This window comes from Drosophila rhopaloa, unplaced genomic scaffold (assembly GCF_018152115.1).
Source record: "Drosophila rhopaloa isolate 14029-0021.01 unplaced genomic scaffold, ASM1815211v1 contig_2, whole genome shotgun sequence".
Classification (NCBI taxonomy): domain Eukaryota; kingdom Metazoa; phylum Arthropoda; class Insecta; order Diptera; family Drosophilidae; genus Drosophila; species Drosophila rhopaloa.
This window is the reverse complement of record NW_025335083.1, coordinates 6798355-6823514: the sequence shown is the minus strand read 5'-3', so window position 1 is coordinate 6823514 and position 25160 is coordinate 6798355. Positions and strand designations below refer to the sequence as shown.

The following is a 25160-nucleotide window of genomic DNA, read 5'->3' as shown; positions in this document are numbered from 1 at the left end:
ACAGTGAAGAGTTTACTTTAACTTCGATTTTGTTAATATTCTCGTTTTATATGAATTTGAACTAACCATTATTTATCAAATACCTCAGGGGATTCTTTTGCTAGAAAACGAAATGCATAATTTCGGTAAGCTTTCAAATTCAACATAAGAAATTTCAGAAACTACTAAACATTATAAAATAAAACATTCAACTAACGATTGTTTTCGGGTTTGTAGAAACAGCCATTAATTTAGTTTTGTTGGCTAGCTGCTTTACAATTCAACATGCTCGATTAATATAAATTCGTTTATGGAAAACCATAAATATAAGCCATGTTAATCGAAACTGGTTACAAATACAAATTCATTTAGTCTTCAGTGTCATCGAACACCCTTAACGAACAGGACATTATGGGCAGCACTGGATGACTAGTGCCGACACATTCGGTTCAAAAAATGTCATCACTAGCAGAAGGCGGGAGCGTGGGTACATCAGCATCAGCCGGCCGAAAATTGCAGATCAGTTTTTTTCTTAAAATATTTGTTTTAGTCGATTTTAAAAGATTTTTAGCATCCGAGTTGACCCGCCTAGTATAGTTGTACACAATGTCTGCTCCGCAAGCACAGCTCGACTTTTTTTTGACGGCGGGAAGTATGCTGGAATGGCATGACAATCTGGACAGAAATAAGCCGGGTCTGCTGGAAGTGAGTACCACTGATACGGATGTTTGCCCGCCTTTGAGAGGACTAAGGATTAATTTCTCTGCAGTTAACTGGCGTTAGTCAACATGGACGAGCCACGATGAGTGGGCTCAACGACTACGATTACCAGAGCCTGTCGTTTCTGAAATCCGAGGAAACACATAACCTACAACAACTGCGGACTGTGACCAAATCGGCAATTCCCAACGAGATCCTGGAGCACTTCAAGCGTACGTACCTCCTTTGACCTGGAACATTCCGTTCTAATCTCTAACTTTAAAAACTGTAAAGACATAAAATGTCACTGCACCATGGGCCTCTTTCCGGAGATTGGTCGCGCCTGGCTCACCATCGATTCGGAGATCTACATTTGGACCTTCACTCAGACGCGGGATGTGGCCTACTACGACGGATTGAGCCATTTAATCGTAAGCGTCGGCCTGGTGAAACCTAAAGCCGGCGTTTTTGTCCAAGATGTCAAGTACCTCCTTCTGCTCACCACGCCAATCGAGGTCATTGTATTGGGCGTAACATTCGGCGAGAGCTCGTACAGCGAAATGCAGCTGATGAACAGACCCATTTTCGTGATCGGCACCGACAACGTGTCCATCAGCGTCATCAAGGGAACGGATGACGGACGCATCTTTCTGGGCGGCCGCGACGGCTGCCTCTATGAGGTATTCTACCAGGCGGAGTCCAGTTGGTTCGGCAAACGCTGCAAGAAGATAAATCTCTCCCAAGGACTGGTCTCCTACATGGTTCCCAGCTTCCTTAAAGTTTTTTCGGTAACCATTCGCCTTCCTTCTATTAATGCAGTGACTAATTAAGAGTGTTTTCCTTGCAGGAAGTCGATCCAATCGAGCGTATAGAGATTGATAACAGCCGCAAGCTTCTTTACGTTTTGACGGAAAGAGGTTCGATTGAAGCGTGGGACATCAGCACGGATTATACGAACGCGAGAAGGCTGGGGCGAATCACCCAGAATGATATTACGAACCAAGCAGTTAGTCTAATCACGTATGTGCAAGTTCTACTGATATAAGTTTGCTTAAATAGGAAAACAATGAGAAGAAATCAATGAATGCATGCTAACGTTTTCTCCTTCTTTATTACATTTTTTAGAACTGTGGACCCTTCTATTTTCAAAAGTGTCAAAGCCATCTGCCCCCTGAACGCCGATGACGCCGGCAAATTGCATCTTGTGGCTGTGACGCAATGCGGTGTGCGGCTTTATTTCTCCACAACGTCGCTAAACGTGCAGCACCAATTCGGTCCAACTGCGGCCTGTACCCAGGCAGAGAGTACAGGATTCGGTCAGCCAGCAACGCAGCGCCCATTGCCAGCCGGAGCCGACTCACCGAAGGGGCTCTATCTGCTTCACGTGCGCCTACCGCCCGGCTACACGCCAAACGCCACCACCAATAAGCCCAAGCAGGTCCATGCCGCCCACTACACGGAGGGCACCATGCTGATGATCACCACGCAACAACAGGAGCAGGATCTGCTCTGGTCAGTCAGCTCGGCTCCATCGGTTAATTTCACTTACTTGGTGGAGTCGACAGCTCTCGAGAGTCTGGATGGAGTGGTATGGGGCTTGGCCGAGGTGCATGAACCGTCGACGCCGCTCCTAAAATCTCCCTTGAACAGTGCACGTCACTCCCGCAAGGTAGCGCTACTCACCAACCAGGGCACACACATAATAGAGCTGCTCAAAATGGTCGACGTTTTGCGCCAGATCCTGCTATCGTGTAATGGCCCGCACCACGAGGAAGTTAAGCTGTTCTTCCAGTCGCAAAATCAGCGAGAGGCGTGTGTCACCGCCCTGTTGCTGGCCACTTCGGATAAATATCGTGGCGGAGACATCGCCTTGTGGGCCACCCAGGCGTTCATGTTGTACGGCGGGGAGCCGTGCTTTCAGCATCAAAAGTTCCTAAACGCTAATAACCGCAACTTGGGGAATCAAACAATAGGTCCAAATATCACTACCGGAAGGGAGCGCCAACCCATGTTCATGTCCACGCCAATGCCAAATACAGCGGCAAACAGTCCTGTGTCTTATCCTGGATCACAGTTCAATCAGCCCATCAGTCCAAGTAAGTACAACTAGCTTCTTGAGGTGGAATAGTCAAATAATATGTATACATTACAGTTGGAAATATGCAACCTTCACAAGCTGTTAGTAACGAGAATTCATCGATCGTGTTTTCGGCCAAACACGACGGACTATACTTGTATGTCTCCCGGATGTTGCGTTCAATTTGGCAATTGCCTTGTGTAAATGAGAACTTTTGCTCCAATCTGAGTCATAGCGATTGTGCCCTTTTGCAATCAGATCTGCGATCGTTGCGCAGCTTCCTGGAAGTACATTCTGTGCACGATATTTCCTGTAAGTCGTGCAAATTAAATATGATTTGATTGTCGAAGTCGATTAGCCGAGTTTTAAAAACGTGATCTGAACTTTTAAGAAACGAAACATTTATTTATGGTCACATAACTAAAAAACTTTATTGTTTGTTTTAGCGTCTACCCGAGTCTCGTTCGACCCCCATTTGGAAAGAACCAGTTCCTATAACACCATTATGATGAACAACAGTCTATTGCCAATGTCTGAGCAAAGGATTTTGACAGAGCAGGCTCAAGTCGAAGAAAAACGATCACTGTCAGCTCTTAACCTCTTTGTCAGTAAGTACAATTATAATATTATAATAGAGAGAGAACTAATCACAAAATTTATTCGCAGAACACGCTTGTGAGGTTATATCACTTTGGAGCATTCTAAACTCGCACTCCTTTCAACTTATTTGCTTGCAACTCAGCCCCGAACATCAGAAGATGTTGAAGTGCTGTACCTTCCGTGACCTCCTCCTCACACGTTCTGAGGTCTGCGCATTCTTGATCATTTCACTGATTAATCTGTACCTCAAGGACAAGGCGGGAGTATCCGAAGTATCCATGAACTTGCGTGAGAATTGTCCTAATATATACAGGCATGAGGATGATGTGACTTACAAAGCCACCGAGTTGTTAATGAATGCCAAGAACTGTACTTCGCCCACCGAAAAGGAGCAAAAGCTGAGAACCACCCTGCAAATGTGCAAGGAAGCTGCTCCAACCCTGCCACTGCATAGTATTTGCCAACAGTTCATTTCCGCTGACTTCTTCGAGGGCGTAATCGAGCTTTCGGCCGTGTGTGCATCAAAAAGTGACCCGGAGGAGGTTGGCGTCCACTTCTACAATAACGGGGAACCAGCTGAAGACCGCGAGGGTTACACTTGCTTTGCCACAAGGTAAGATATTTCGTGATTTTATACTTATGCAGAGAGTTTTATTATTTCATAAAGATCATCAACCGAATCGAATTAGCCGTTTGTCCTTTTTCAAGAGTTAAAACTATATTGATTAAGGTTTCTGGAAATGTGTAACATATTTAACATTAACATTTAATTTCGCCTGAACTAAATCGGTTTTGCTTTAGTTTTTTAGACAGTTTGGTTTATATAAATAATTTACCAACTAAACTTTTAACTGTAGAATGACCTACTACAAGGAAGTGCAACTTATGCTGGACCATATCTACCAGACTGCATGCAACAAGTCGCACATTCAGGACCAAACGCAATCGCCTGGTCAACTCAAAAATGCTGCCAAAGCCACCGATGCGACAAATGCAGCAAAACTAACCATCCCTAAAATTGTGGCACAGACCCTGCGGGTAAAGGACCCCCTGATCCATGTTACTCTCTACGAATGGCTGCTCGCCCACGACATGCTCAGCGAGCTTTTGGACGTGGTCGAGCCATCGCTGGGAGAGTTCTTGCGCCGCAGTGTTTCGCGCAATGGGGAGAACGTTGTCCTGATCGATTTGTTGTGGAAGTATTACGAAAAGAATGGCCATCATTCCCAGGCAGCCCATATATTGGACAACTTGGCTATGACACGCAGTGAAAACATAATTCTGGAACAGCGCATCGAGTATTTGGTGCGTGCTGTTATGTGTATGCGAAATGGGAATGTTGGCTCTTCTTTAACTAATGGAATATTCCTGAAAGAACTGGAAGACAAGGTAATATATACGAATTATTTTCTGGAAAATGATTTATTTAACTATTTCAAAAATGTAGCTGGATATCGCACGAGTTCAAAAGGCAGTGCTGGTCGCAATGACAGAGTTGGCTTGCAATAAGCTGGAGGCCGCCACGGCTGTAAAAGAGTTAAATTATTCGCTGTACGATATCACACAGCTTTATCAGCACTTTGCAGAGCCATTCGATCTGTGGGAGTGCCAATTGTCCATATTAAACTGTTCCCATCACAACGATCCCCTTCTGATCGAGTCGGTCTGGGGTAACATAATAAATAGCGTTGTGGATGAGCCAGGCTCAACCCAAGATCGATGCAACAGATTGTTCACGAAAATCGAACTCTTGGTAAGGGAGTACGGCGAATCGGGAGCCTGCTTTCCCTTTGCTTTCCTCATAAGAGAGCTGGAGATCAAAGCCTGCCAACTGCGCCTGCCCGAGGGAATAGTGCCGGAAAAACTAGTAACCATGAATCTAGACGTTGAACTGCTCCTGGAATACTACTCGAGGTTTGTCAAATTCACGTATTTCTTGTAAATGTTTCAAGTTAATCTAAAATCCAATTGGAAAGTAATGAAAAGTGTGAAGAAAACTGAATGATTCAAGGGTAATTAATTGAAAAATATTTCAGAATGATTTCAATGAACGAACGAGTTTGGGCAAATGAAGGCAATGAGTGGCATTTAATCCAATCCGCCATTCGGGTGGTCTCCCTCCTCGCAGACAACGCACAATCCATTTGGTACCGCTCAAAGTAAGTGCAGAGATTGGAAAATCAAGCTGATTGGGTTAACTTACATTGGTATTTGTTTTGCAGAAGACGAATTATTGGCAAGGCCCAAGACATAGTAGCGGGCTGCTTGAATATTTGCTACCAAAAGCCGGACACCAATCGTCTTCAGCATTCACTCAAGGAACTTCAAAGTCGGCTACAGCGGTTATTGGTTTGAAGCCCCATCGCAGCTTAAAATATTAATTTTGATTGAATTTGAAATTGCTGGACTAGACGTTAAGTTTGACTGAGATATATATTGTATTTGTATTAAACATGTTAAATAAATTGATTCCCCCACAGTTTGTTTGCAATTATCCCAGAAATAACGAAATCAAGAAGTGTCCATCATCTTTAAGTGAGCTTCCGTCAAAATGCATTTGGTCATGTGGCAGGAGCATGGCACTGGGTGCTCCTCGGTGTTGGGGTCCAACAGATCCACCTCCAAATTGTATTTCCGCATGTCGGACGCACTGCGCTTCATGGTAATTTGAAATGCAATTGGTGATTTCTCCTCCAGATTCTCGCAGGATTCCTCGGGCAGGACGACTACACACTGCTTCCAATGTGTTGGCGGGGAGTGCGGCGATGTGCTTAGAACTGAGTCTTCTCCGGGAAATCGCACATCAAACCAAATGCAGAAGCCCTGGTGCTTACCAGCCTTCTGGGCTGTCACCACCTCCTTGAACTGAATGCTGTCCAATTCCTCAGGCTGCACATCCAGCAGATTCATCCAGTGAAAGACGACGCCCTCGTGCAGAAGGTCTTCCGGATTCAAATGCGTAATCTCCGGTCTGGCTGACTTCTGGACGCGCAATTTGCTGGCGAAAGTGTCCATTTTAATGCCATCCACATCGTTCCAATCGTCGAAGAGCGATGGCACTGAACAGGGCGCCACGAAAATGGTGCACTCGCTGGGAAACAGGAGCCCGTTCTCCTTGAGGAACTTGTCCCGGGCCAGGAGAACCGAGTCCAGCATGCCCTCATGCAGCAGGTAGAAGCCCATCCACTCGGAAACAATGATGTCCACCTTTTCTGCATCGGCGGGCAGGACGAATTCTTCGACCCGCGATTGAATCACTTTTACAACGTTCGTCAGAACATTATCTTCGATCAGATCCAGGGCAACTTTGGTGGCCACATTGGATGCCTCAATGGCATAGACCAAACGTGCGCCCGCCTTCGCACAAAAGGCGGAAAGAATTCCAGTGCCGGCTCCCACATCCATTACGATCTTGTCCTTAAACAAATCCTTATTTCCCAAAATCGCATTGTAGTAGGCGGCTTGTCGAGGCCGGTCCTTAAGCATGAGCTCGTGGATCTGCAAATATGGTCATTGTCAGTTATGAATAATGAAAGTCTGTGAAGCTTACCTCAAGGTTCTCATATTCATCGAAATATGTATTTGCCATTTCTGCAAAGTAGAGTTATCAAAACATTGGCAGATCAGGTGGATTTTTCAAAACAACGTGCTAAAGCCAAGTGTGACCGGCGCTGCTTAGCCAAGAAATCCATTATTTTGTAATATTTTATTCAAAACTTTTTAGTAATTTTTCGTTGGATTTAAAGTAGAATACATATTTACTAGGGTTTTCTATAATCTCTAAGGAGCATTAATTTTAAATTTTACGATTCTGTAAAATACTAATATTGAACTTTATGATCTGTACAGTGGCTTAAAAAAAGTACCAAAAAGTAGATTTTATTATAGTATTTTGCCTAATTTTGTCATACTGAACCTGGCAACACTTGGTTCCGCCAATTTTGCAAATCGACGCTTAGACCGCGCCATTTCAGACCAGGTTTTTGCAAGTAATTGGAAGAAGTGCAGTCATTTGACCCAGTCTTAATAAATCTAACCCGCTCCAGATGCCATCAATCGATTTCGACGACATTCCAGCTGCCAAAAAGATGAAGATCGACAAGTGCGTCCTGCGATTCGCCAAACTGACCGAAAATGCTTTGGAGCCGGTGAGGGGATCTGCCAAGGCGGCGGGAGTTGACCTGCGGAGCGCCTACGACCTGGTGGTTCCGGCCCGGGGAAAGGCCATCGTGAAGACCGACCTGCAGGTGCAGGTTCCGGAGGGCTCCTACGGCCGTGTGGCCCCACGGTCCGGACTGGCCGTGAAGAACTTCATCGATGTGGGCGCCGGTGTGGTGGATGAGGATTACCGCGGCAACCTCGGCGTCGTTCTGTTCAATCACTCGGACGTGGAGTTTGAGGTGAAGCGCGGCGACCGCATCGCTCAGTTCATTTGCGAGCGCATCTTCTATCCGGAACTGGAGCTGGTCGACAAACTGGAGGACACCGAACGCGGCGAGGGAGGATTCGGTTCCACGGGCGTCAAGGATCTACCGGCGGCCAAGGCGCAGAACGGCAACGGGGAAAAGGCTGCCGAACCGGAGGCTGCGGCTCCCACTCCCATTGCCACGTAGAGGACAAACTACCATAATGTTAAGCACATCGTATTTTGGGCCAATATTTCCTAGGCCTTTCATAATCCAGTATGCTTAAGAGAAAAATGTTTAAGTATGTGTATATGCTTGTCATTTAAAGGCGGCCATTATACTAATAAAAATCCAATATTGCCATTGGTTTGTTTCTCTGTTTAGCTTCGTGCTTATTAAGATTATTTTTTTTATGGATTAGGGTGTAGATCTAGACAGCTTTTTATCATAAAGAACGAAAAATTTGTATAATTCGTAATTTCTTTGAAAAAGTAAGATTTAATGGCATTGATATTACTAGCTAAATTAAAACTCGTCGGTTCGCTATTATAGGCCATGCACTTGGGTGGAAAAATTGTTATCACTTAAATACAAACAAACAAAATGTTTTAATAGAGTTATTAGAAATCCGATTATATGATATGTGTTTTGAACATTCGATTTCCGAATAATTTTGACTGGATCGAATTCAAAATTTTATTAACCCTCAATTAAAATATGATTTTATCAAAAACTTACGGATTTTGCATTTAAGCCGATGTGTAACTACACATCGCACGATATTGCCTACAAACTATGCTTTCCATCTTGTAATTACATATATCGTTTGAAACTTTGCAGCTGAAAGTATTTAGAGATCGACAGCGATAACACTACAATATTGAAACAATTGAAACGTCTCCAAGGTATTTTCTTTGCTTCGGCCTTTTTAGTTTTTTGAAACCCTGATCTATCATAAATTTTTTTGGTCAAGGGTTTGTAAGAAATTTTCTGATCCATTTTTAAACTAAAAACTTTTATGATTACAATCATATATTGAGTAATATATCTAGTAGATGTATGACTTCAAAGGAAACATTAAAAAAAACTGTGTTTGCTTTCCCTAACTCTAGAAAACCTTACAAAAAATAAAGAATATAATTGGTTAGAACTTGATGTTAATCAACTTACCGTTTGTATATGTACAAACACTCAGGTAATTATAAGTGTAATAAGTGAAACAGGCAGACCTTGCTGTCGGATCTCAAATCAAGGAGTTGCTGTACACGAGTGAAGCAGATATACTTCTGAAAGAAAGCAGAAGGGGTTCACCGACTAGGCGTTATGGGCTTTTTAGAGGCTAGGGATACTTGAACCGGACGGGCGCAGTGAGTTATGACCAAGTAATGGGAGCCAAGAAGCGCCGATGGCCCACAATATCAGCTCGCGTGTCTCAAGTGCATTGCTGCACAATTTACGCGGCCGATTTTAATAAATTCAATGACTCCAATTTGTAATTAGACGCTGGAGGTTCGCTGCGTGCTTTTAATTGTTTTGCAGCCATCCTTGGTTGCCTTTTGGCGCAACGGTTCCGCTTGACCCGCGACGCATCGAGCGGTCCGGAGGTCAGCCGCGTGCCCATAACGCCCCACAATGAGGAGCCCGATGCCCAGGGAGCTGCAGTTTGCAACTTACAACTTGCTACCTGCTGCCACAAATATTCCGCGAGACTAGTTTTTTGTTTGTATGATAACTGGTATAATTTATTTGCTTCAGCTTGTGAAAAATAGCTATAGTTCATTAAATGTATATAATAAATCAAGTTCATTCTCATTCCTATTTTGTAGAAATATGCTTCTGTTTCTTTAAGTTCATTGCATACGGCCTAGGTGTTAGAAAATGTTTTTCTGTCTCTCTATATGACTTACAACTAATTAAATAAACAATATGTACAATGGAGCTATAAAATACGTTTTCTATTTGTTTCTTGTTGTTTTCGTTTGTGTGTGTGGTGTGTGTTTCAAGTCTTGGAGCTCTTAAAAGGATGCATAGTTCTAAAAGTTGAATTTTGAATTCCTCTGTGCATGGCCGCAGAAAAAGTAAACATAAATTAATAAAATTTGAACAAAGCCTTGGGGTTCAACAATTCTGCCGTATCGTAGGTTATACAAAATAAATAGCCTTTTACTTCAATTTGCAAAACATTAAAATTGAATTTTTAAGTTTGCTTCACATTTTGCGGAATTCTATTAAATATATATTTACTGACTAGCAGTTAAAAACGAAAAAATGTCATAGAAATAAATAAAATCAATGCAAAATGCGCTTTGCACTTAAGTACGTAAACGAAATGTCTCTCAATAAATTGACTAATAAATTGATTAATATTATACAAATATGATTTGTGTGTGTATGTGTGCAAATGGAAGACTTTGCGATTATTGTTGTCGTCACCTAAAGTTTACAACTTTAGCTAGCCATTAAATTACAAATTTATTGTTTAATTTATACAATAGGTATTCTCTCCAATCTGATTTGCTTGTGTTTTTTTTTGAAAGCTCATTTGGTACAGCAGTTTTGCAGTTGAAATGCAATTTTTGTAGCATAAATATTTATGTGGACCGCTGATAACTAGCTGGCGTCGTGCAGGTTGCTGCACGGCAACACTGGCAGCAACATGTTGCTGCTGGGCGAGCTGGCTGTTGCTGGCGTAGCTGCAATATCGCTGCCCTGATTGCTGTTGCTGCTGCTGCTGCCGTTGCTGCCGCCATTAAATATCTCCGACTTAATGCTGCAACTAGTTGTGGCTGCTGCTGTTGTTGCTGTTGCTGTTGCTGCTGTTGCTGCTGGTGCTGCCCCACCCGTTTGCAGTGCCAGCATTTGTTGCGCCTGCGCAACGCATGCAACACACGGGCACGGCCCGCCCAATTTCTTCGCCAATATGGAGCGCAGCTTGAGAGCCGGCCCCAGCTTCATGCCCAGCGAGTTGACCAAGTGATCCTCGGTTAAGAGCGGCAGGCCAGTGCCATCGATGGACTGATCACGAAACGACTGCAACGAGAAGAGAGCCAAAGAGAGAATTAGTGGGGTGTCTTCGCAAGAGTCTGCAGATTAATGGGCTTCATGGCCACTTGCACGGTGGTTCGTAATGGGTCAAAAACGGGTTCTTAATTTAAAACAGATTTGGCCAATTATTGTTTTTAAAGTGAGAAAGTATTACACACATTTATTCGTAAGTGCGTTATTATTAAAAATTAGTAGTTGAATACCTTAAAGCATTTTATTTATTTATTTTTTTAGGTTTGATAAAAATATATAAATTGATAACAACACCTTTTATTAACACCTTTATTCAATTTAATAGTGCTTTTCAAAATAATTTTCAAACTTTTCTAATACTTATTTGTGTAAAACCCATATATCAGAGTATTTTTTAACATGCTGGCCCACCATCTACGAGCAGTCTTAGGTGCAGGGCACTCTGTATTTTTCTTCATTCTCCATTCTGTTCTGCGTGTGTATATGTACTTGTGATTAATGCGCGGCTTTTAAAATTGTTAATGAAAAACGATTTTAGCCAAAGCTGCCTGACTTGGCTGCCGCTCGCTGCAGTAGCATTTTCATATTTGCAACGCACGATCGATTGAAAGTGGGCAGAGAGTGGGCACCCCTGTCCCATCTCCATTTCCCCTCCTCCTCCTTCGAGCTGATCTCCACTACCACGCCCCCTGCTGCTGCTGCTGCAAACTCCCCTTTGGGCAAAACGAAGCTCGCGCCACATGAGATTTCTATTATAGATTGGCCCTGATTGAATTCCACGTAGCTCTCTTCGACGGGGGCCAACCTGTTTCCGCGGCAGCTGCTGATGTTGCTGCTGCTGTTGCTGTTGCTGTTGCTGCTGCTGCTGCACTGCTGCAACTGGGACTAACAACTGCCACTGTTTGGTGCTCCCGACCAGATGCCCCCTTTGGACACGCCTTTATCGGGCTGCCCCTTTTTAATGGGCGAGGGCAGCCACGGCCGAAGCCAAAGACAAAACCAAATCGATTCGATTCCGGGCGACTGCGGTCATCTCTATATATAAGGGAGGGTCGGCCAGCCCGGGCAGCTCAGCGTTGCAGCGATGTGGCGGATGCGGACACGGCTACTCACCGGCTACCTGGTCCTGCTGGCCATCGGCCATCTGCCGGAGCACGGCGTTCTGGGCCAGAAGTACTACATGAACTTTGCCTTCAACAACAATAACCCGGACGCAGAGGGCGGCGGCGGAGATGGTGGTGCCGCTGGTGGCGGTCCCGGCGGTCCTCCTGGAGGATCTCACGAGGGTCCGCCCCACTCGCCCGGCATGGATGAGAGCGGGCCGACGGATGGGCCCATCGAAGAGCATCACCCTGCCGACACTACTCATGAGGAGCCTGGGGATCACGGAATCGATGAAAACGATCATGGTGATGGTGATCATGGTTCAGGGGGCGACGACCCTGGGGAACCCCATAGTCAGGGCGGCAGCGGCGGCGTCGGGATCAGTGGCGTTGAAGAGCACAATGGCGGTCGCGACGATGATAATGATGACAGCGACAGCAAGGATGACAAGGATCGGCGCCAGAGGGCGGAGCAGAACGAGCACAGCCAGGAGGGGAAGCGCAACGATCACAGCCACCACAGTAGCTACGAGATCAGCATCGACGACAGCTTCGGCGGGCGGTACGTGCGCTCCATTTACGAGAGCAGCGAGAGCCACGGCCACTCCGGCAGCCAAGCGGGCTCCAACCAGCGGGACAGCGGACCCCGGGACAGCAGCGCGGAGGGCCCGACTCGCCAGGATCAAATAGAGGAAGCCAAGAGGGTGGATGCAGAAGAGGGTCAATTCGATGGCAATGTGCAAGATGCGCCGGAAACTGGAGTACCAAGAGGCAAGGAGGATGACTACGAGGAAATGTAACAACACCGGAAGAGCTAACAGTAAGTCCTTGATCGTGGGCAAAATGATCTTGACCAGCTCACTAAATCGCTGTCTCTTCTCCAGAACAGAGATGTCAATTTGAGCACTTTTGGAAGACGCAGCCACTTCATTTGAGTTAATCATTAAAATGCCAATAAAATTTAAACACCAACAAAGTTTTACTTCATGGGTGGTAATTTGAAGGGTGACCAAAGTCAGGGACTTCTTTCAGGCTTACCCCTAAGCTCTTTAAAATAGTGAATGAATAAAAATGTATTTGTTAATATATATTCGTTCAATGAGATTCTTAACTTAAAGCTTGTTCTTGCAGAATACATTATTACTTTGGTCAAAAGTTTGTAAGTCAGTGAAGAAGATATGATCGGACGACTATAGAAAGTCGTAATAAGTAAATGAGACCAGTATTATTTTTGTATAGATCTGTATGCAAAGACAGTAATAGAAATTTTAAATCTTAGAGCTCCTGCTAGTTATATTTACTATCATATTGAATAATTTATTTATTTTAAGCCGTCATTTACTTTAGAAGAATACGATTTTAAAATATTTGAATTATAAAAATGATTTTATTAATATTTAAACCATTAATTTTGGATTGAATCGTTGTCACCAATCGTTGTGTCTAAAAACTAAACTGTGACATCAATTAATGGATGCACCTCCACAAGTGCACATCGAATTCTATGAAAATTGATTAGAACCACATTAGAAATCAGCATAAACCGAAACCATTTAATGGAATTGGTCACAAGCCAATACGGCGAGGGTATATAGGGAACCCAGGTGCCATATACGGACCTTCACTCTGGGTTTGGTGAGGCTGAAGGGCGTAGCCATGCTGATTTACTGCCTGTGGACAACTCTCCCGTGGATTGTCCTAAGCCAGACGTACTACATGAGCTTTGTTTTCAACAACTACGGGCCCTCCAGAATAAATGCACCCCAACTTGGATTCAACGGCACACCAAATAACGAATTACAGGGAGGAACTCCGGGGGTTAGTTCGTTAGAGCATTCAAACGAGGGAGAAACTCTTGAGGTCAGTTCGTTGGAGCATTCAGGGGAATCCAAACATAACCCAGTCAGTAAAAAGAAACACGGCGATAAGGATACTCTTGAACTGGCTTCAGTTGACCATTCGCGGGAGACTCACCATAACTCAAAGCCCGCTGTAGAAAACATGGATTCGAGTGATTCCGACGAGACGTGGATGTGGTCAACAACTTCAAAGCTAAGACTTACAACTTCAACGAGAAAAAAGATAAAAACAAGGCCCACAACAAATGAAACTCCTGAGTCACCCACTGAAATCACCACAGAGGCCGCAATGGTGACTGCAATTGATAAAGGGAAAACAGATGACTTATCTATAAAACCCCCTCAAGAACTTTACACTGAGATGCCCGAAGAGAATTTGGTAATCACGGAAAACACTGAGGCACCCTTCACAGATCGACCGGAAATCAAAACATATATCTACACCACACCCAAAGATCAGGACGAAACAAAAGAGTACCTCCTACCTCAAGTCATTCCTGCAAGGACTTGGGAGTCGGTAACACCCCATCCCTCCGAATTCTTCGATTACCCACAGGCCGAGTGCCGCGAGGACATGGATCTGCACGAGGTGTTTGGCATTAGTCTCGAGCGAGATCGGGGCCTGCCCACCAAGATCCTGTGCAACTTCAAAAACAGCTGGGGAGGACCTTGGCTGCTGATGACGCGAATAGAGCTCCCAGTACGCATACACCTGCGCCACTGGTACTTCGGCTATGTGACCCCGGACTACAAGGACATTAACATCAACTTTCTGGCCCTGGCACACATCATGAACTCCATGCGAACGGCCATGCTGATCATCGGGCAGGACAAGGACAACCAGTTGGTCTATAATCTGTACGACGATGTGGTCATCTCGGCCTTCAACGATCTGTTCATGTTGCGAAAGGCCGAGTTGGTGGAGGCCAACACCACGGAGCTTCTGTTCGTGTCCGTGGGCAAGGTGATGAGTACGTATGCGGGACGGAATCGATCGTGTCCCTTGCAGGTCCTCGGCAGCTGGTGGGGTCATTTTACGGTGAAGGAGATGTATGAGGGATTTTTCTGGTAAGGATAATCATATTTATACTCTTCAATCGCAGAGTAAAGCGTATGAAAATTATATAATAGTTAGAAAAATTGTTTTGTGACGGTAAGCATCTATCATCATCTAACATCTTTGAAATCAAACAATTATATTAGGAGATATTTAGAAATTTGGCCTAACGCTGGTAGATAAAAATAAACGAATGCCAGATGGCGCCACATATTCTTGATTGCCGTGGCGCCACCTGTTAGAGGTATATTTGCATGGCAGTTGTTTAACAGGTTAACGTATTAATAGTCATGGTTCTCTATTATAGCGTTAATTCTTATTTAGTTTTCTTTATTAGTAAGCAATCGTTTTGTAAACATACCTCCCCTCTATTTTCAGTGTCTTCCCCAAGGATCGGGACGTTTCAAGACCTGGCTATGTGGCAATTTTTATCAAACCTAGCTTATTTCCGGCAAATCACACAGCGTTTTACAACAGACCGATCTCCACCCGAAGGCCCTGGAAATCCAATTTGAGTGCTAAGATATTGAATGAAACTGTCCGAAATTCGGCGCAATATAAAAAGGAACAAGACACAGAATGGGAACGAAACAAGCTGGCTGTCAATAAGGAGCTATCCCGTCGAGCCAGGATCTTCGAGGCCATCGACAGGCTGAGGCTGCAGGAGGCCAAGCGGGGTCACTGGGGCTTCAGGTAGCAGACGAAGGGGGTTCTAGTTTTATGGTCACTTATGGGATGGGCATTCTCCATTACTCAAAAGAGAGAATAACTTAAGTTTAGCTTCGTGTAAGTACTAAATCACTCATATATTTAAGCCAATAAATACGAGTTGAAGTTCTGTTTAAGTTTGGTTTTAATTTTAAGTGTGGGTATAATTATTTATATTATAATATTATTATAATGTAAATTTTCTTATTTTAAGATATTATATACAAACGGATTCTTAAGACACATGATTAAGATTGAAACATAGGATAGTTTTCCTATTTTCGGTTTAAGTTAAGTACAAATTACAATCTGTAACCCTTTCCCACAATACGATTTTGGCCTTAGAGAAAAAAAAACATAAAACGAGCTAAAAACTAAGTAAAGACCAAGCTGTAACCGGAAATTGGTGGCTTTTACTCCTATGGCCAGCTCTTGGACTCTGTCATAATTTTACTCGGACAACGCAGAACTAGAAAAGAAGGGGGATTGGGAGGGGAGGAGGCTTTGATTTGGGTGGCTCTGTGGTTATGGTTATGGTCAGCCAAGTGCATTCTAAATTCTGTGCCAATAATTGACAGAGCCAACAATAGCAACAACAAGTTGGCATTAACTAGAGCCCAGGAAATGGCCAGAAAGCAAGAAAAAGAGCACAACTTGGCCATAACAATACGGGCCAAAAACAGATTTGAATTGTGGGTCTCTCAGACTCGGCTCTTGACTTTGAACTCCTTTTGAAAAAAAAAAGAGGAAAAGACCAGGGCCGAGGCCATCTGCAGATCCATACACGCAATGTAATTGGACTTCAGGTCTCGGGTCTCCGTTCAGTTGAAGGCAATTTAGACAACACAGGCCAGTTGGAAAATGGGTGGAAAATATGGAAATATGCAAATCATTTCGCTGCATCAAACAAAAGACTTTGTTAGCGCTTGAGGACCTACTTCTGTATGATATTTGTTTACCACAACACCCGGCGGTAATATTAATGAATGGAAACATTTTTGACTTCGGGGTTTAACGACTTTCGCAGCTCATATCTATTTAACAGACACAAAAGATACACGCTTTTTGATTGAATATTTACTTTAGTCTAAGAATTTGCAAATATTTGCCATGAAAACAGAGTGTTCTAAAGCGCAGACACGTGAGATACCTATCTTAGAGCTCCGCCCAAATTCAAATCGAAATCAAAGTCTTCATCTTCAATCTAATTAAACTTTATAGTTCAAGTTTGACTTTTTTTGTCTTGTTGGGGTTTCAGTCGCTGCGAGAGAAGCGATGGTGACCTGAGCTGACCATGGACAAATGGTGAAATATCAATGGATTTTCAAGATCAATTTGCATACGTAGACGAATGATTCGTCAAAAGTTCGCTTCGTTTCGATTACAAACCTGGGCTTGGGGCCAAGCCAAAGAACTCGTAAATATTTTCTTGTTTTATACGACTTCAACGTTGGCTCAGTCTTTCCTTTTTTTAATAGAGCTATAAAGTTTAAGCCCAATAAAGTTATTTTGTTGCGCAATATTTACATAGAATTCAAGTGGGTTTCAATCATAAAATAGCCACATAAAATTGGTTCTTGTTTTGGTTAAAATATTCGGATAAGAAAGAGATATAAGATATCAGTGGTGGGTTCGAGGAAGACTATGAGGAAGTTATGAAGATTTGAAATTGGAAATATTTGTGTTGTAAAGATTTATGAGAGGTTCAAAATGTAAAATATATGAATGGAATTACTAGATAACTCATAAATAACAAAGTGTTTTACCAATCCTGGATTAAATCGATATTTAAGTCACGCACCCATCCCCAATATGCTAATAAATGTTTCCAAAATATATACACAAGCATCTGGGAATAATCTTAACTTTTGGGAACTGATGACGATCGAAATTGCCAATTTCAGGACTGTGAAGATTTATGATGCGAAAGATATGCAAGGAGTTACTCGATTACCTTTAAATAAAAGAATTCTTTTCGAATCCTGGATCAAATCGATATTTAAGTCACGCACCCATCTTTTATAAGCATTTTAATGGATATAAATTGAATGAACGATCATCTGGGGATAATCTTAAGCACTGGAATGTTTTTGCAAAATAAATTAATAGCAGGGTCAGCGTATGGCGCGTCAAATGTGAAACGTGCCAGGTCCTCATCCGCAGCCCTCATCTTCAGCTCGACCAAAAGCCAAGTCAGTCGGAGCCCCGAAAACCCGAATTCGACTCTTTGCCCAAAAGACACATCACACTAATAAGCAGCTACAAAAGTGCTTCTGGCTGCTTCTGGTCACCCAGTGGACGATCCCCCCCCCACCGAAAAATACATTTTAATTTGAAGAGCCGACTGTGCAGCGAAAAATGAATTCTACCGGGTTGAAAGGGGCCTCGGCTCTGCTCTGCCCAATTGTATTTCTGGGCTCAATTTAGTTGTACGGATTTTGACCTGCTTAACCCTACAGCCAGCCAAACAACCAGCCACCAAATGGTGGGGCAGCCGGAGAAAGATCGCCCCGACGAGGAGAAGGGGACGTCGGACGATGGACGACGGACGACAAGAAGCGAAGACAACAATTTGAATTCTAAATTGAACAGCTTTTTGTGCTACCTATGCCCGGGAGCTCGCCCAGCCGCCAGTTGAGTGGAGCGCTGATCGCAGAACGTGGGCCGACCTGCTGCCAACTTGCAGAGGTTGAGGCTGTTGTTTCTTTGGCTTGGGTTTTGACTTTGGTTTTGGCTGAATCCGAAGTCGAGGCTGAGACTGGGGCTGAGCCACCGTCAATTGCGCCCAACTACCTACTCATTGTAATTCTTCATGTCTGGCCACGTCCCGACCGGGCCAAAAGCAAAAAGCAAAAGCGAACCGAAAGAGCTGGCCAAGACTGAGGCAGAGGCAGAGGCAGAGACTGCGACCTGATTGCCGGCAGTGGCAAGTACCAAGTTCCAGTTGCCCATCAGCAACCTTTGGCTCGGTTCGCTCGTATCGGTGGCTGCCCACCTAAAACCAAAAAGTGACACTGCAGAAAGGCGTGCTAGACTTGAGGTTACTCAGTAAAATTAAGCTAAGACTTTATTACCAAAAAGCTGGGCTTATTTCTTTTAAATAGAGTTCTGTTTAAAGGATTTTAAGTGCAGTCCCTTTCATAACTTACGAAATGTAAACCTTTAAGAGCTTTGAAAGCTGTAACATAAAAAATCAGTTTAAAATCAATATAAAAGAAAGTAAAATCAATTAATTTCGTTTTTAATTTTGGGTAGAATGACCAGTAAACCTCTGAACTTAACTATTCTCAAATTGATCAAAGGTACAGACATCCATTCTCAATTTTCGGTTAATATAAAGCTTATTTGCTGATTTAATTAAATCTGTCGACAACAAATCTCTAGATATTTCTTTGAACTAAACCACCTCCTATTAGGTCATTAGTTTATATTATATATTTATATAAATATATATACCTTAGAGTAGATATTAACTAATAGATTCAGTGCGTTCTCTGTTTTGCATTAAATAAATAAATATAACTTGAATCAAGTTTTTAATTGAATATTGATGTTGTGTTTACCCTCCTTCTTTCCAGAATCAAAGGGTATTGAAAAGTTGACTTGTTGGCTCAGCATCGCCGCTACACTTCACTTGTGTCTTTGGCTTTGATTTTGGTACCGAGTATTTAATGATATTTTTCTCTTTTTATTCAGCCCAGCAACCCAACAATTACGCTTAATGCCAAACATCCTCTGCTGTCCCAGCTTCCAGCTCCCAGCTCCAAGTTCCAAGCTCCCGAGTGCGGTGGTTGTGGTTTGATCTTGTTACGCATTCGAGGCTTTTTCCTCTTGGAGTAACGACTACTAGGTGGCCTTTAGATTGTATTCTGGAATCTGTATTCTGGCATCTGGATCTGCGATCTGAGGTAGCATTTGATTGGCATGTAGAGCAGAACAGCCTCTACTATGTAGCTATCTGACTTCGCAGATAGTTGGTCATCGGAGATTGGCGAAGGGCAGTAACTAAAACCTCGCTGCACTTTCCACCGAAAGTGTTGGAAATTGCCGGGCTTTGGCCCTCCTCTGATTGATTTGCTCACTAACTATCCCTCCTCGATCAAAGAAAACTGTATTCTATATCAATCATCAAACTGTTTCAACAACAGCGAATCGAAATTGCCCGCTTATTATTTAAATAATTTAATAAATTATTGAACAGTCGCCCTGGGGCCGAGTAATGAAGTCGGGCTCTGGCTCTTGACTTAGACAGATGTAATAAATAAGTTTTATTTTTATTTCACAGCTACTGCCTGTGGCGGACCAAGACGACGCGACTGCCACAGTGGGCGAGTTGTGCAAATTGCTGATAAATGCATGGATAAGAAAGGGAATGGAGTGGGCATTTTGTAAGCCTGGTTTTTTGGGGTAGTGAATTTAATGTAACAAAAACTTTTATTCAAGTTGAATAACTAAGAAGTTCATAAACATAATATTTAAAAATTTTGATTGCAAATACATTAGATTTATTTATATAATTTGTTTTTCCAAATACAAGATATATCGGTTACTAAACAAATTATATAAATATCTGAATTGATTATTTGCCATGAACAACCTGAAACGAATTTCCTTTTTTTTTAAATTTAATTATAAAACAGTCTTAAATTTTGGGATTGTAAATTTTATAAATATTACAGAGCACCAGAAAAATGTAAGCTATCATGCAGTCCACTATAGGAATTGACATGATGTGTAAAAGATTTTGCCCACTGTGCACAATGGGGCCAGAGCAGATATTACATCTTAAGGTCAAAATATTAGCAAATTTTATGTGACCCGCTCACCGAACGAAGCCGCCGGGGAAACCGAAAAGAAGGCCAGCTAGCCAGCCAATCCAATCCGAGGAGGGGGAATTATGGGAGGAGGATTGGGGGACCTGCAGCAGCTCATGCAGAGGAGCTGGGGCTGTTAATTTCGCTGCAGAGAGCAGCGGTAGGCACATAATCAGTTTATTCCGCTGCTTTGGTTTCCTTGGCAGCAGTAGGAGCAGGAAGCTCAAGAAGAAGAAAAAGTGCCCCGGGTTACACGCCAAAGATACAATTTTAGATTATATGGCCAACTGCGCGCATGCGCATAATAATAATGCATGCAACAAGACGAAGACGACGACGACGACGACGACGATGGCGATGGCGACGAGTAGCCAATTGCAGGCAAGGCTCTGATCGGCTCTGCTCAGCTCAAGACCAAAAGCCAGGTCGTCTTTGGGCCTCCGCTTTGGCTTCCTGTAGGGGCACAAAAAAGGCGTGCAAGTGGGTATAATCATCATCAGCTTTGATAACACACCACAAGCGACGTTGGCTGCAACGACCTGCCTGCGTCCGAGGTTTTGAAGACCCGGGTCCCCGGACCTCAGACCCCGGACCCCAGATCCCAGACCCCAGACCTCAGACCCCAGATCCCAGACCCGGCATGATCTGCTGCTTGGCATTTGACTTTCGGGCTGACTTCTCTTCTTTTTTCGCTCTTTTTGGTCTTTGCTCTGGGTGCTTCCAGTCATAGTCATGCGCTGACTTCAACGGCGAGTCCGAGTCTTGACTTTGGCTCCGAGGTCTCTGGGGTCTCAATGGGGCTGCTGCCTGACTTTGCTGCCGCCGCAGTTGCTGCCTGCTGCCTGCTGACTGTCAGTTAAATGGCAGCTCTGTTGCCGTGGCCACCTTATAACCTCCGCCTGGTGCACATTTCATCTAACCTCTGCTCCAGTCCGGCGAACACAGTGGGACGAGGGCTTGCCAAAAAGCGATGACGTGAAAATTACCCTTCTGGAGTTTTATTTGAATATTTTTTATATTTTACATGCAAAAGAATTTAAATGTCTGGGAAGCTACTCAAAACTGAACTCAATTGCCCACTTTTGCAAGATTAAATACTCATACTTATTAATTTTAAAAAGTCGTATTTTAACTATTTTTACAAAAATCCATAATTTATACTTTATAAAAGTCCTGTAATCAAAAGATTTTCCTAAAATTATGAATAAAATGTATTATGTTCGCAACCATTTTCATAACCAATCTAATCAGCAATTTTCTAAGATTAAATACTGGTAATTATCACTTTTATAAACTCTTATTTTAAGCATTAAAATATGATTATAATAAAGTGTTTAAAATGTGCTTTTATAAAAATGCAAAATTTTATGTTAATGAACAAAATATCTCAAAGTGGAAGGTTACGATCTGAATTCACCAGAAAATGATTGACTTTGTTAGTCTTACTAAATTTTTACTCTGTGATGTTTGAAATAGTATATAAAATCTCTCAATGTAAATAAAAACCGAAAAATCTGTATAAAAGAAACATTAATTTAACAAATTATGGGCGACCTACTGTGCTGCATAAGCTTAGAAGGAGAAAGATGGAGAGCCTTGCAGGTCTCTCCTCGATTGCGATCATTTGCTTTCGTGCTGTGATTTCTGCCCCCAAACCCTCGAAAGAACAGAACTTTTCCTTCAATATAGGTGATTGTTTGGATCCTGTTCGGTTCGGTTCGGTTCGGTTCTGTTTTCTTCTAACTGCCACAGCAGGTCGGTTTTGCCGGCTCCAAGGCCCAGCAGCAACATCATCAAGCAGACGACATCATTATCGTGCAACATTATCAAAAAGGAAAGAAAAAACGCCAAACGCGAGGCAAGAAATTGCTTGTCTTTGGCCAATTTTTTTCCTACATTTCGTAGGCGGCCGAAAAGTGGAAGCCAGAAAAAAAGGGGCAGCGAGCAACAAAAAAAAAAAAAAAACAGCTCGGCGACCGGACCAATATATTGAAATATGGCGGTAAGCGGGCAATTTAAATGTGGCCCCCGCAACACTTCCTCCCGCCGCTGCACGGAATGTGGTTTTAAGTAATTCATGGATTAATGGTAGCATATTGGTCTTGTGGCCAGGATGAGGAGGGGGATGTGGAGGAGGAGGAGGTGGAGGTGGTTGCCGCTGTCTCTTGAGTGAATGGTCGTGTCTGAGGCCGAGACTAAAACTGCTGTCTGTCTGTTCGTCTGTCTGGGAGGCCTTGGCCGTGGTAAGAGTAGGAGTTGCATGTTTAGCACGTGCCTTCGGTTCCTCTTGTTGCACACTCGAATGTTGCTGCTGTTGCTGTTGCTCGTGTGCGGTAGTTGCTGCCGTTATTGTTGCAGTTGCTGTTGCCGTTGCCTTTGCTAGTGCTGATAATGCGTTGACCGCCAACGCCGCAAACTAGATTGTTACGTTTATAATCATTAGGCAAGTCGGTGATTTGTTTTCCTTTTCCTACTTTTTTTTTATAAGCATTGATTCTTTGGGCTATGAAAGTTGTTGGTTGTTACCACAAAAGCACCGTTAATATGAGGTTGCTTTTCTAGTACGAAAGTGGAAACGAACTGGAGGCTACTTTTTGGTAGCTGCAAAGTTTTGCTTAAGTTATAAACTCTGTGGGTTACAGAATCTCATTTAACGGAAGTTCTTCATTTTATTGTTTTTAAAAATTTACATTTTTAAAGTGCAATGCCTACAAAAACTTTGATATATTCAAAGTTCTTTGATACTTACTTCTTAAAAACCATTTAGGCAAACTCTCATCTTTGTTAAAAAAAAAAGTATTAAACAAACATTATAGGAAACAACAATGTAAAAGGTCGATTTTAAATTGTCTATAAAAGAGGCCATCATTACAAAATTACCCAAAATACGTATTATGAGAGTCTGAACCTCAATAAGATTCGATTCCCATCAAAAAAAGTTCAATCTGGAGAAACACAACTTAAAACTCAATCAAATCCCCTTCAGTTACATCACAAGCTGGACTCTACCACTGAAGTTTTCTTTCACATCTCTGTCACTCGGCTTAACCGAAAATTAATTTCAATTTTTGTTTTTGGCACATAACGCCTCGTCACACTTCCTGTAGAAAGAAGAAAAACCCCAACTCACCGGCCGCATAACACATTCCGCCGCACTCGCACACTCAACGAGAAACCAACAAATTGCATTTTAATGCTACTTTCCAAATCAATTTTCAAAACCAAACGGCGGTTGAGGGGAATCGGAGGTGCATTTCCCTTTAAAAAGTTGGGGAGAGAGGGAAAAAAATAGAGATATGGCCAGAGGGATATATGGCGGGGAGCCGGGTCGGAGTTAGCCACAAGAGTGCCTGGGCAAAAGGCCAATATAAAAATAAATAAAACTTAAGTCAGCCAAGTGACAGTTATGGATGAGAAGGCTGCACTCCAACTGGGGACCCAACTCCAAAGTCGGGACCCGGACTTGGAGCCCCGGCCTGAGCCAAAGTAACGAGTTGACTGCGCGATAAAAAATCTAACTTTAATACGAATTAAGATAAACAAATAATGAGAAAAGGAGAGGAGGAGAGGAGGGGGGACATCTAATCGAATGTTTGTAGATGGCAATGGAGACCTCCAGGCCCAAGCTCAAGTGACAAGTGCGAGCCTAGCCGGGGCTTTTGACATTTGCTGAATATGAGACTGCTACGAAGACGATGATGATGATGATGACTACGTGGATTTGCAGTCGTTGTTTATGTTTACTCGAACGCTGAAACCTTATGCCTAATAATAGGGTCGACTTTGAAATGCATACGAAACGGGGCAGAGGGGCTGGAACTGGGACTGCGACTGCGACTGGAGACATAGTTCGCCTCGCTTTTGTCGGGGGCGTTAGCCACGGTGCAAAATGTAGAGCTGCGGAGTTGATCTCCATGTTGCCGATGCTTGACATTTATGTGAACCCAGGCAACAATAACACGTTGGTGTACGTACCACCGACAGAACGACACGAAACCGAAAAAACAAAAAAAAAAACAAAGCCAAACCAAACCGGAGATCCAAGAGATCCCAGTGATCGTGGGCAAGCACAGGCAAAGTCAACTCGCTCGAGTCATGAATCTTATGACGCCTACGTGTACTTTTGGCATTTGGCATGTCAAATACAATAAGTACTAGGGGAGCCCCGGTGCCAGAGATCAGAGCTGCGAGTACACTGGGCCCAGATGGAGATGGAGACCCAAAACCGGCGGAGCCTGCGATGATTCTTCTTCGGGTTCAAGACTCTCGAGGCACTGCGTTGGCCGCTACGTTGACTTCTTTTGACAGCTTCGGTTTGAGCCCGAACTTGTTTCGGGCTGAGCAGAACATTCCTGGTCTGTCATTAACCGACAGAAACTAATTCGCTCCAAATAAGTTCAAGGCGGAATGCTGATAGATTGACAAGGCAAATGGGTTCACAGATGTTTGCCTGGGCTTTGCCTTAAATTGCAAATTCGTCATCTTGAGTTTCTTTAGAAATGAGATGGGGATGTCGGTAATGGCTTGATTGTGAACTTAAATAAGTTTAAGGGGTTACGGTTGTATACTCATTAAGTCGGTTCTATTGGGAGTCCGTAGACCTCAATTAAATTTGGTTATCTTTCAAATTGGTAAGTATTTATTAGTCAATTTTATTGTTGGAAGACAACCTTTTATGTTTGCACAAAATTTAATTACATTTCGCACAGAGGGACTATTCAAATAAATAAATGTTAAGTCAAAAGTTAGCTAATCATAGAGCGAACAATAATGAATTGATTGGTAGCTCCTGACAATGTAGATATAATGGATAAATCTAGTTAGTGCTTACTTCTTGAGG

The 25160-nt window shown here is 43.2% G+C and overlaps 6 protein-coding genes across 7 annotated transcripts in view; 4 read left to right on the top strand and 2 right to left on the bottom strand.

The window, feature by feature from the left end:
• The first annotated feature begins 437 nt into the window (after positions 1 to 437).
• On the top strand, positions 438 to 5834 carry LOC108052741 (nuclear pore complex protein Nup154). The gene is made up of 12 exons (XM_017135217.2): positions 438 to 684; positions 749 to 911; positions 973 to 1466; positions 1526 to 1698; positions 1804 to 2774; positions 2831 to 3067; positions 3202 to 3363; positions 3422 to 3968; positions 4213 to 4744; positions 4803 to 5269; positions 5392 to 5514; positions 5578 to 5834. The coding sequence occupies exons 1-12, from the start codon at positions 586 to 588 to the stop codon at positions 5708 to 5710; spliced, it is 4101 nt and encodes a 1366-aa protein (XP_016990706.1). The 5' UTR covers positions 438 to 585; the 3' UTR covers positions 5711 to 5834.
• Positions 5835 to 5848: 14 nt separating this feature from the next.
• LOC108052743 (probable protein arginine N-methyltransferase 6.1) lies at positions 5849 to 7016 on the bottom strand. The gene is made up of 2 exons (XM_017135218.2): positions 6906 to 7016; positions 5849 to 6853 (listed from the first exon to the last, which is right to left on the bottom strand). Exons 1-2 carry the CDS (start codon positions 6942 to 6944, stop codon positions 5867 to 5869), a joined length of 1026 nt encoding a protein of 341 aa, XP_016990707.2. The 5' UTR covers positions 6945 to 7016; the 3' UTR covers positions 5849 to 5866.
• A 226-nt stretch (positions 7017 to 7242) lies between these two features.
• Positions 7243 to 8124, top strand: LOC108052738 (deoxyuridine 5'-triphosphate nucleotidohydrolase). Its single transcript, XM_017135213.2, has 2 exons — positions 7243 to 7344; positions 7402 to 8124. The coding sequence occupies exon 2, from the start codon at positions 7402 to 7404 to the stop codon at positions 7966 to 7968; it is 567 nt and encodes a 188-aa protein (XP_016990702.1). The 5' UTR covers positions 7243 to 7344; the 3' UTR covers positions 7969 to 8124.
• A 2090-nt stretch (positions 8125 to 10214) lies between these two features.
• Positions 10215 to 25160, bottom strand: part of LOC108052737 (AF4/FMR2 family member lilli) — a 63205-nt gene continuing 48259 nt past the window's right edge. Inside the window, 1 exon segment of the mRNA XM_044460354.1 lies at positions 10215 to 10791. Within this exon segment, the coding sequence (XP_044316289.1) occupies positions 10372 to 10791 (420 nt within the window). The 3' untranslated portion in view covers positions 10215 to 10371.
• Positions 11840 to 12854, top strand: LOC108052739 (accessory gland protein Acp32CD). Of its 2 annotated transcripts, none has more exons than XM_017135215.2 (2): positions 11840 to 12702; positions 12772 to 12854. In XM_017135215.2, the coding sequence occupies exon 1, from the start codon at positions 11864 to 11866 to the stop codon at positions 12680 to 12682; it is 819 nt and encodes a 272-aa protein (XP_016990704.2). In that variant the 5' UTR covers positions 11840 to 11863; the 3' UTR covers positions 12683 to 12702; positions 12772 to 12854. The 2 variants fall into 2 exon arrangements, with proteins under 2 accessions (XP_016990704.2, XP_016990703.2); XM_017135214.2 differs by having other exon boundaries at positions 12767 to 12854.
• On the top strand, positions 13491 to 15637 carry LOC108052736. The gene is made up of 2 exons (XM_017135211.2): positions 13491 to 14809; positions 15177 to 15637. Exons 1-2 carry the CDS (start codon positions 13539 to 13541, stop codon positions 15493 to 15495), a joined length of 1590 nt encoding a protein of 529 aa, XP_016990700.2. The 5' UTR covers positions 13491 to 13538; the 3' UTR covers positions 15496 to 15637.

What these genes read in the sequence shown, in the direction of transcription:
- LOC108052739 (XM_017135215.2), top strand. Translation starts at nt 11,864, where the DNA reads ATGTGGCGGATGCGGACACGGCTACTCACCGGCTACCTGGTCCTGCTG.
- LOC108052736 (XM_017135211.2), top strand. Translation starts at nt 13,539, where the DNA reads ATGCTGATTTACTGCCTGTGGACAACTCTCCCGTGGATTGTCCTAAGC. An exon ending in ATGTATGAGGGATTTTTCTG is followed by an intron (nt 14,810 to 15,176) that starts GTAAGGATAATC and finishes CTCTATTTTCAG; the next exon opens with TGTCTTCCCCAAGGATCGGG.
- LOC108052741 (XM_017135217.2), top strand. Translation starts at nt 586, where the DNA reads ATGTCTGCTCCGCAAGCACAGCTCGACTTTTTTTTGACGGCGGGAAGT. An exon ending in CAATCAGCCCATCAGTCCAA is followed by an intron (nt 2,775 to 2,830) that starts GTAAGTACAACT and finishes TATACATTACAG; the next exon opens with TTGGAAATATGCAACCTTCA. An exon ending in CTCCTGGAATACTACTCGAG is followed by an intron (nt 5,270 to 5,391) that starts GTTTGTCAAATT and finishes AAAATATTTCAG; the next exon opens with AATGATTTCAATGAACGAAC.
- LOC108052743 (XM_017135218.2), bottom strand. Translation starts at nt 6,944, where the DNA reads ATGGCAAATACATATTTCGATGAATATGAGAACCTTGAG. An exon ending in ATGAATATGAGAACCTTGAG is followed by an intron (nt 6,854 to 6,905) that starts GTAAGCTTCACA and finishes CCATATTTGCAG; the next exon opens with ATCCACGAGCTCATGCTTAA.
- LOC108052738 (XM_017135213.2), top strand. Translation starts at nt 7,402, where the DNA reads ATGCCATCAATCGATTTCGACGACATTCCAGCTGCCAAAAAGATGAAG.